Below are 10,631 nucleotides of genomic sequence, written 5' to 3'. Positions count from 1 at the left end.
ATATATATATATATATATATATATATATATATATACACACACACACATATATATACATACACACATACACATACATTAATTTTAATGCATTTATTTTTATATAAATATTAAGAGCACCACATAAATAATAACTTTTATATATTTTTATTTAAACATGATAACCCTAAATGATTAATTATCACCTAGAATTACAATATTGAATCTCTCGTCAATTTTGAATTTATTTGAATTTTAAGAATGAATAGAAACCACTAAAAGAAAATAACTTTATCATCATACCTTAGTCTGTTTTCCCTTGTTCTCCTTCATGTGAGGACAGTCTTTCCCCGTTACCACATTCTTGATATCTGCGACAGGAACTGAGGGGATATCAAAATGAAATGATTTATTTGACTAAAGTCAGCGGTCACCTACTCAAAAACAGAGCTCATTCTAAAGCAGCCAGACTCACTCTTTTCCTGAAGAGCCTCAATGGAGGGCGTTTCCTTCTCCCCTTCCACATCTCCATAGTGCAGGACTTTGTGATTAGGAGAGAGCCGACAATACCACAGCTTGTCTGGGGGGGATGACATAAAACAATGACAACTGCTCCAGATCCTGATCATATTTTTCTGCTGTCTGAGAGGATCTTGGCGTCTCACCTTGCCTCCGTCGGCTGCTGATCTTCCGGAAGAGCGTTCCGTGACACAGACGGTTCAGTCTCTGCTGTCGGATGAGCTCCAGAAGCTCTGGCTTCAGACGTTCCTTCAGCTCACTGACAAAGACAAGAAAATGCATGTGTGATGGAGAGATATGTGCCAGTCACATGCTCTGTAAAGTTAGTGATAGGTGCTTTTGAAACACTTCCTTGTGAAGACTCAAAACTTTCGCTTCGAATCATTTGTTTCAGACCACTGATCAAACCGCAAATAACGGTTTTGAAACTGTTAGATACTTCAATGGTTCACCACTCTGTACATGAATCAGTATCTACATGGTTTTTACCTCATCCTAGATGAGTTTTATTAATTTGTAGATATTTTTAACAACAGAAGGATGATACCAAATACAGATTTGAGTTTAAATGTTTTACTAACTAAAAATGCAAAGCATCCTTGAAGAAAGCAAAGACAAACAAACTAGCAACAATACTATTAATACTGATTTTGAGAGCTTTGAAACCGTGAATCATTTTGTGAAGCAATTGGCTCAATTGATTCAAAGATTCAAAAACTGCTTACAGCACAGGTGGAGCAAGCGTCTCTTCCTGGTGGAGTCTCTCCGTCTGTCTCAGTTTGAGGATCTCGCTGTAGTTCAGTGCGTTCACCTTATTCTTGAAGAGCTCTAGAGACGTGGGTTTGCTGGACAGAGTCCTGGTGATCTGCTCCCGGACGACCTGCATCACCTTTAGAGAAAGAACAAACTGATGGGTTATATTTGCAATGTGTGTGACTGTCTGAAAAAGTCCCACAGCGTGTCTGTCTCCTCCAATAAACTCTCACACACAGACCGCTTAACCTCGCTCACCCCTCTACAACATGTCTCTGGGGTTCAGGTCAAGAGAAATGAAGGTGAACTGAAAAGGGGAGATGGGGAAGCCTGAATAAACCAGCAGGGGAGGAGAAACGGACACTGAAATGATGGGTCTTTCTTGTAGTGAGCGTCCAGCTGTGACAGACTGGACTGCAATGACACGCTCGCTCAGCTGGAAGAGAGTAAACGCTCACGACAGAGACGCTGCTCACTTCAGACTGCTGATATCTTTTACATGTTACGGACCTGAGAGATATTATAGAAAACCACGTTATTAAGAAAAACATGTAAGTGTATTATTCAAGTCCTCACATTTTTGAAAACAGAAAAAAAGAAAGAAATCGGACTGGTCCTGGACATGACTGACTGAATTGATGATATGATAACTCAAAAGTTTGTGGTCAGTGTTTCATTTTATTGCTGTGATAGCAAAGCTGAATTTTCCTTCAGAAAAGAATATGCTGATTTGGTGCTCAAGAAAAAATTCTTATTATTATCAATGTTATGTTAATGGTATTATCAATGGCTTCTTTAATTAATATAAAGTTTAAAAGAACAATTTATTTGAAATAGAAATGGTTACGGTCACTTTTGATCAATTTAATGCTCCCTTGCTGAATAAAAGTATTAATTTAAATAAAAAAGACTGACCTTGAATGGTATCATATATGCGACAGACTTAAGTTTACTTAAGTTTAAGTAATCAGTGATTTTTAAATTAATGCATCTTCCAAAAAAAAACTAAAAACTGCCCACTTGGCCAGTTAACATTTGATTGTTACCTCTTTGTCTCTCACACATTTTTGGTGAATTTTAAGTAAATATAATGTAAAAAGTGTTTATTTCATTTTAGCATGATAAAATATGACATATAAAATATTATTCTTAAACCGTTTATTATGAAGTCCATTCATTAATAAATGTCAATGCAATTTCTGAATGCTGCACAATGCCTGAAAAAGCTTTTAAAAAGCATTTTTTAAAGTTATCCTTTCACTATTAAGCATTTAATATGCATAACATGCTTGCAATGTAAAGAAACTGAGCTTGTTATCAAACTCAAGCAAAAGAGAGTTCAATCATATAAATGACACAATACTACTCAAACAATATACATATCAACATACTGACAGCCACATCACATCAACATCTTCCGTCGTAACTTGCTTAATACAACTAAAATATTTATTCTATTCCTACAACACAAGAGACAAAACACTCATCCTACCTCAGCTGTAGTGAAAGCACTACAGTCCCCTCACAACCACAGCGACACAGTGTGTGTGTGTGTGTGTGTGTTAGAGAGTGTATGGTCCCTCCCTTCTAGATGCCCACCAATAAACTCACACACACACTTCACAGGCCTCCGCAAACCAGCCGGCAATAGCAAAATGCCAGCAGCTATTAATGGTCGTTAAAGAGAAACAGCACAGTCAGGGTGCAAAGAAAGAGAGAAAAAAGGCGGTTAAGTGAGTAAGTTATTAGAAAACACACACAGTTAGCCTAATTCCCCTTCTGAGGCGAAACAAGAGCTCAACTTTGACTACTTTTCTCAGGTTTGACATCAAGACAACCCTTGAATCGTTAAACACACGCCACATGTTTCTTAACACGTTAATGTTTTCAAAAAACCTTCCAGAACAAAGACAACAAGGGCATTTTAAACACTGAAAATGCTATTTTGACACTTCAAAACGCTAAGCTATTTTTGGGATGTGGTTTACTGCTGATGTGTTTTTCTGCGAGGGAGCGGGATTCCTTTTGTTCCTCTAATACCCCTTTATAAAGCCCCTGCCCACGAGGTTGGTGTGGTGGGGGCGACGATCAGCGAAAACAAAAGACAGGCCGGTCAGCTGGACGCTCGCTCCATCCCAAAGGTCACAAAGGTCACAGGGTTTACAGCCTGAAAGCGGTTATTAAACGGAGGTCTGTTTTGTTGCACCGATGAATAGTTTGGGCTGGAGTAAGAAAGCTTTCTTTGACATCAGAAAAGGAAACGGAACAATTTAGGGAATGTTGATAAACACAAAAGCACTTAAAGGAGGAGTCTGTCGCTTTGGTCGAGGAGCAGCATGCTTGTCATTGCACTAGCTTGACGTTTCGCAGACACGTCCAGATGAACCGATCAATATCCATTTGTTCTATAAACTATAAATCACTGCTGCAGGCAGCTGGTCACTTCTCAGATACGTCTCTTGTGCGATTCAATTGCAAATGAATGCTTTCAAGAAGTGATTAAAACACTTTGATTTTAAAATAATAGCCAATTAGACTTTAAAAATACACTAGCTTTATGATGACTTATTTGAATCTTCAAAAGGGATAGTTCGCCCAAAAATGAAAGTTGTGTCATTGAACAAAAATGAAGATTTTAATCCAAGAGCTTTCTGCATATTAGACAGCAACGCATCTGATACCTTCAAGGCCCAGAAAGGTAGTAAGGACATAGTTAAAATAGTCCATGTTGAATAAAGTCATTATTTTTGTTTTCTTTGCGCACAAAAAGTATTCTCATAGCTTCATAGCATTACGGTTGTACCACTGATGTCACATGGACTATTTTAACGATGTCCTTGCTACCTTTCTGGGCCTTGAATGTGGTAGTTGTGTTGCTGTCTATGCAGGGTCAGAAAGCTCTCGGATTTCATCAAAAATATCTTAATTTGTTTTCCGAAGTTGAACGAAGGTCTTACGGGTTTGGAATGACATGAGGGTGAGTAATTAATGACAGAGTTTTAATTTTTGGGTGAACTATGCCTTTAAAGTCAACATGAAACAGCATTCACAGCACATTCAACTTATTTAAAAAAAAAATAAAAATTACAGCAGCTGTAAAATGACATTATCAAGTTTGTGGTCAGCATTTAATTTTATTCCCGTGATGGCAAAGCAGAAATTTCAGCAGTAATTTTGTTTAGTAAGTTTCTTATGTGCTTTTATTATTCTTTGTATTTTAATATTCCTATTTGTCAAATTTTAGCTTTAGTACTTTTAGTAATTCAACTTATGAAAATTAGAAATGTTGTCCTGGTAACTAAGTAAATAAAATATATATTTTTTAAGTTTACATTTTGTGTCTAATATTTGTATTTTATTTTATTCCAGTATTATTTATTTATTTATTTATTATTATCGGCAATGACTTTGAATAGTGTTAGTTTTAGTTAACAATAACATGGGCCGCAGGGCAGTATTCCAACATGATAACGACCCCAAACACACCTCTAGGACAACCACTGCCTTTCTAAAGAAGCTGAGCGTAAAGGTGATGGATTGGCCAAGCATGTCTCCAGACCTAAACCCTATTGAGCATCTGTGGGGCATCCTCAAACGGAAGGTGGAGGAGCGCAAGGTATCTAACATCCACCAGCTCTGTGATGTCGTCTTGGAGGAGTGGAAGAGGACTCCAGTGGCAACCTGTGAAGCTCTGGTGAACTCCATGCCCAAGAGGGTTAAGGCAGTGCTGGAAAATAATGGTGGCCACACAAAATATTGACACTTTGGGCCCAATTTGGACATTTTCACTTAGGGGTGTACTCACTTTTGTGGCCAGTAGACATTAATGTGGCTTAGACATTAATGGCTGTGTGTAGTGTTGTTTTTGGTGGCCTGTTTTAATTTTAGTTTTAGTCTAGTCTTTGTGTGAAGCTGTCATTTTAGTTTTTATTAGTTTTAGTCACGTTCATACTCTTTTTAGTCTAGTCAAGTTTTAGTCAACTAAAAGTCTGAGCATTTTAGTCTTATTTTAGTCAGAATTACCCATGACTATTTTCGTCTAGTTTTAGTCGACGAAAACTGATGACATTTAGTCTAGTTTTAGTCAATGAAAATGGTATTTTAGTCTCTTTTTAGTAATGCAATTCTATTTATGGATATTATATAATAGCTGCTTTTTTGAACATTTTAGCAATTTAAAAATATTAAAAAAGGATTTTTTACACAGCACCCTGGTTGGGAAACACCGCTCTAAATAATGCCGCGAGTGGGGCTTGAGGAAGTGAGGTCGCCTGCGTCTGCACAGTGCGACCTGATGCAGCCCCTGACGTGAGACACCGGAAACAGAAATACTGCAAAATAATAATAATAACGCGACTAAACGAGACGAAATAACGTTATAACATTTAGTTTCATCTCGTTTTGGTCAACGAAAATTAAGAGACATTTTAGCATAGTTTTTATTTTGTAAATCACATTTAGTCTCGTTTTTATTCGTCAACAATTTTGCATTATACATTTAATTATAGTCATCGTCACATGACCAGCATTTACGTTGCGTCTCGTCTCGTTTTCGTCACGTTATAAAGGTTCATTGACGACAATATTTAATCATAATTTTCGTTCACAAAAGCAACACTAGCTGTGTGTTGAGTTATTTTGAGGGGACAGCAAATTTACACTGTTATACAAGCTGTACACTCACTACTTTACATTGTAGCAAAGTGTCATTTCTTCAGTGTTGTCACATGAAAAGATATAATAAAATATTTACAAAAATGTGAGGGGTGTACTCACTTCTGTGAGATACTGAATGTATATATATATATATATATATATATATATAATTAATTTTTTATAATATATTTATTTATTTGTTTGTTTGCATTTTCTGAGTCCAAAATCAATTACCTGCACAAGAACATTTTCCAGCTAGAAATGTTGTATCATAAGCCACAAAAATATACACTACCATTCTAAAATTTGTGGTTGGTAAGATTTTTTAATGTTTTTGAAAGATGTCTCTTATGCAGCATTTATTTGATCAAAAATACAGTAAAAACGGCAATATTGTGATATATTATTACAATTTAAAACAACCGTCATCTATTTTAATATCTTTTGAAATGTAATTTATTTCTGTGATGGCAAATTTGAATCACACTTTCTTCTAATAGAAATGTTGTACTAGCAAAACAGTTCTCAAACACCAATGATTAGCCTTTAACTAATAAAGGGAGTTTAGAGTCGCAACAGACAGTGGCAGCAAAACCAAGAAATCATCAGAGCGAAAACAAAAACCTCTCAACTTCTCACCTGTCTGTCTGCCTCTCCACCAGCCTGCAGCATCGCCATCAGCAGAGCCATGGCCTTAGTCTGCAGCTGCTGGTTTGTTCTACGGTACATTAGACAAAAGCAGAGAAAATTAAACATTTATGTTGATGTAGAATGCGGATTTAAAAATCCAACACATGCTAATCTTAAACGTGATAAATATCCACATGATGAGCTAAACCAGAAGGTATTTTCCAGAAAGAGGAAGAAACATTCACTTGCATGACAAGGGAGGTAACGTTTATTTGTGTGTTAAGCAGAAAAGAAGACAATGACGCCCTCTAGAAATAATTCTCTCTTGAAATGCACTTTGAATGTAATGCAACTGCTAAGCAATTTGATTGCAATGATAATACTATATAACAACAATAGTCGTTGATGCTATTAATTTGCAAAATTAACTATAAAAATGTACCATTATTGTTGTTGTTTTCATTATTATTCAATTTACAGTTGATATATGCTGTATATCAGTACTGAAAGCAATGAGAACCGTTATTAAACATCTACTATTGAAACTGCATGCTAGTCACCATTTTCAAACCCTAATGTAGGATCATCATTGTCATCTACTGTCATTACTGTGGTGTATGTCACACCCTCAACTATTGTAGTTCCTCTTCCACACCCATAAAGTAAACACTGGTAATACTGCAAACAGTTAAAGCAAGCGCTCTTCTGTACTTACACCTGCAGATGGGAAATGAGTCTCTCCAGGGTGATTTCTTGTTTGACCTCATTAAACAGACTACTGCTGCTGAGCACCATGCTCTCCAGGATAGCCAGTGACACCTGCTGGATGGACGTGTCTAGAACCTTTGCATTCACAAAACCGGCGATCTGAAAAATGAACACAAGTCAACAGATAAAAATGGTCGTCTTGGTAATAGGCAACTAGGTAACCATTTAACACGCAGAAAATGCTTCTAAATGCGCTTTGCATTTCGTACTGTATTATGGAGTTGAAGTGTATGTGAAGCTTTAGTACCTTTTTGATAAAGACACTGGACAGATTCTCCCAGGACACAATGCCATGATCCATGAGCTCCATGAAAGCAGTAAGAGTGTGTGTCATTATCAGAGGAGCCCTGCACAAAAAAAACCAAAACACTTTCACCGGTTGAATCTTAAATTGATGCTGTAATAAAACACTCCAAACCATAGAAATGTGGCAAAGACAGGTGGGAAACTGACTCGTGAGCGTCCTCTACTATCTTGACGAGCAGGGAGTGTCCATCACGGCTGATAAACTCTTGAGCGAATGTGATGTCGGTGGAGACATCGGCCAGCAGCTTCAGAGAGTCACAGCGCACGCCGGAGTCTGAACTCTGAATGCCTTTATACAGATCTTCAGCACAACGGCCCTGACAAACACAGTCTTATAAATCACCGAGCAAGAAAACATGGCCATTACACGCTACTGTGGTTGTGTACATTTGAATCTAACACAAAGACTGAGTGAACAGATGTGTTTAGATACACTATGTAAGTTAAGAACTGTCGCTGTCAAACTCTGGCTGCAAAATGACCATTTTGGGCACATGAGGTTGTGTGACACTCACTGGTGCTTTGGTTAAACGCAGGATGCTGCCGTTTTTGATGTCTAGGCGGTTCTAGAACAAAAGTCAAAAAGCAGCCAACAGTCAGTGTACAGGAAGTGATACTGTTATTATTAGACATCATTATCATTGGCACAAATGTGTAACAAAGAGACAGACAAACACAGCACGAAACCAAAAAACCCAGACAGACATAGAAAGATAGATACAGATAAAGGCAGACAGAAAGAAAGAAAGCTATAAAGTAAGAAAAGAAATGAAAAGAAAAGAGAAAGAATGAAAAGAAAAAAGAAAAGAAAAACAGCTAAAAGGAAAGAAAGAAAAAAAGAAAGACAGCTATAAAGAAAGAAGAAAGAAAGAAAGACAGCTATAAAGAAAGAAAGAAAGAAAGAAAACTATAAAGACAGCTAAAAATAGAATGAAAGAAAGAAAGAAAAAGAGAGAAAGAAAGAAAAAGAAAGAAAGAAAACTAAAGACAGCTATAAAGAAAGAAAGAGCTAAAAAGAGAGAGAATGAAAGAAAGAAAGAAAGAAAGAAAGAAAAGAAAAAGAAAAAGAGAGAAAGAAAGAAAGAAAAAGAGAGAAAGAAAGAAAGAAAGAAAAAGAAAGAGAGAAAGAAAACTATAAAGACAGCTATAAAGAAAGAAAGAGCTAAAAAGAAAAAGAAAGCTATAAGAAAAACAGCTATAAAAAAAAGAAAGACAGCTATAAAGAAAGAAAGAAAAAAGTTATAAAGAAAGACAGCTAAAAAGAAAGAGAAAGACAGACAGCTAGAAAGAAAGAAAAAGAGAGAAAGAAAGAAAGACAGCTAAAAAGAAAGAGAGAAAGACAGATAGCTAGAAAGAAAGAAAAAGAGAAAGAAAGAAAAAGAGAGAAAGAAAGAAAGTCTTTAGTAGTGTTGATTAAATATGGCAGAGGATTCACGATGTGTAGTTTTGTCTATAGTGTTGCATCATTATTCCAGTTTATTTTCAAACTCTCAGAGTGAGCTTCTGGAAACCTGCTCCAGATGCTGCTTAATGACGCTGACATTTGAAGGGCTCTACTTAGGGTGTCCAAAAGCCCATTTGGGATGCAGCCCAAGGCTTGGTGGTTTATGTGCACAACTGTAATTCAAGCCTTTGCCTCTACTTGTCTGGGAACGCACAATCTCCACACTCTCACTTCATTCACACGCACATCTGATGATACACATACATCATATTACACTTTCAGCATCTCTCAGTCACATCCCCACCATACAGACAGACAAACAACATCAAGTCCACGTCTGACCCCACCCAAGATCAACAACAAATATTATACACTGTCAGATAAGCACACATTACTGGATTCAAGTCACCACACAGACTCTAACAAGCTCATACACAAAGTTATACACTCAAGATGGTGGAAATGACCTACAGATTCAGTGATGTACGTCTGGATCCCATCTGCATATTGCAGGGCATAGTTGTCAGGACCCGGAAGATTCCACCTTCAAAAATAATACAACACCCTTTACAAACACAGCTATTTTACATCATAGAAAAATATACATGGATTTTTCAGCAATAGAAAAACACACAAACACCTCAAAAAACACACTTACTTGTCGCAAACCTCTTTTATGACAGCGGTGAGGGGCTTTTTCTGAAATAAGAGAAAATTATGAAATGTGTTAAGTGTACACAAGCTAACAAAATAAAATGTGAGCAAGGGTCAAAATACATTAAAAATGCAATTCATACATGCAATGACTTGAATACACCTGCTTTATGATGAGTATGTTTTTAATTTCTGAATTAAATGTCATTGATTTTTTTTCTAGGTTTTTTATATTGATTTTTTTAATAAGGAAAACGGATTTGTAACCTAAAATGAAAATATTATAAATTGCTTTAGGTAAATTGAAATAAAGCTAAAATAAAACAAATATTAGATAAAGAACAAACTTAAACAAAAATGTGAAATATTGACTTAGCAGCTAAATGAAATAAACAAAGTACTAAAACGACTTATACTAAAACAAAATTAAATTTTAGCTAAATAGAAAAATATTTAAAAAATAATAACGAATGATGAGCACATAACTAAATTACTAAATATTTAAAGGGGTCATATGATGCTTTTTTAAAGTTCATTATTTGGTGTATTTGGTGTAACAGAATATGTTGACATGCTTTAATGTTCAAAAAACACATTATTTTTCAAATACTGTACATTATTGTAGGTCCTCTATGCTCCGCCTCTCTCAAACGCTTAGTTTTCTACAAAGTCCCTCCTTCCGACAAGCGCAGTCTGCTCTGATTGGCCAGCTGACCCAGTGCATTGTGATTGGCCGAACACCGCAAGCACTCGTCGGAAATGTAACGCCCCTTACCATAATCTGAGCTTCATCTTTCAAAATAAATGTAAAGACAGAGCCCGAAAGGGGAACAGAGTCGCATGACAGACACAGTGATGAAGCTGGTATTTGTTTGCAGTACACAAGCCACGGTTAAGACAGCTGACTCCACTGTGATGTGACCCT

General features: G+C 36.4%; 2 protein-coding genes across 2 annotated transcripts in view; both read right to left on the bottom strand.

Annotated features, from left to right (window-relative positions):
• The window catches only part of LOC107573113 (engulfment and cell motility protein 3-like), an 18,208-nt gene extending 15,381 nt beyond the window's left edge, over positions 1 to 2,827 (bottom strand). Inside the window, exons 1-5 of the mRNA XM_016259565.1 lie at positions 2,741 to 2,827; positions 1,221 to 1,384; positions 642 to 754; positions 452 to 556; positions 280 to 359 (exon numbers count right to left, since the gene is read on the bottom strand). Coding sequence (XP_016115051.1) covers positions 280 to 359; positions 452 to 556; positions 642 to 754; positions 1,221 to 1,381 — 459 coding nt within the window. The 5' untranslated portion in view covers positions 1,382 to 1,384; positions 2,741 to 2,827. The remainder of the gene's footprint in view (positions 1 to 279; positions 360 to 451; positions 557 to 641; positions 755 to 1,220; positions 1,385 to 2,740) is intronic.
• Positions 1,511 to 10,631, bottom strand: part of LOC107573105 (engulfment and cell motility protein 2-like) — a 16,753-nt gene continuing 7,632 nt past the window's right edge. The window contains exons 3-10 of the mRNA XM_016259551.1: positions 9,711 to 9,751; positions 9,524 to 9,596; positions 8,124 to 8,174; positions 7,756 to 7,925; positions 7,550 to 7,649; positions 7,250 to 7,401; positions 6,544 to 6,622; positions 1,511 to 1,684 (exon numbers count right to left, since the gene is read on the bottom strand). Of these exons, the coding sequence (XP_016115037.1) occupies positions 1,511 to 1,684; positions 6,544 to 6,622; positions 7,250 to 7,401; positions 7,550 to 7,649; positions 7,756 to 7,925; positions 8,124 to 8,174; positions 9,524 to 9,596; positions 9,711 to 9,751 (840 nt within the window). The remainder of the gene's footprint in view (positions 1,685 to 6,543; positions 6,623 to 7,249; positions 7,402 to 7,549; positions 7,650 to 7,755; positions 7,926 to 8,123; positions 8,175 to 9,523; positions 9,597 to 9,710; positions 9,752 to 10,631) is intronic.

Source organism: Sinocyclocheilus grahami, unplaced genomic scaffold (assembly GCF_001515645.1).
Source record: "Sinocyclocheilus grahami isolate Dianchi unplaced genomic scaffold, SAMN03320097.WGS_v1.1 scaffold30.1, whole genome shotgun sequence".
NCBI classification, from domain to species: domain Eukaryota; kingdom Metazoa; phylum Chordata; class Actinopteri; order Cypriniformes; family Cyprinidae; genus Sinocyclocheilus; species Sinocyclocheilus grahami.
Note: the sequence above shows the minus strand (reverse complement) of the source record. Positions and strands in the feature narration are given on the sequence as shown.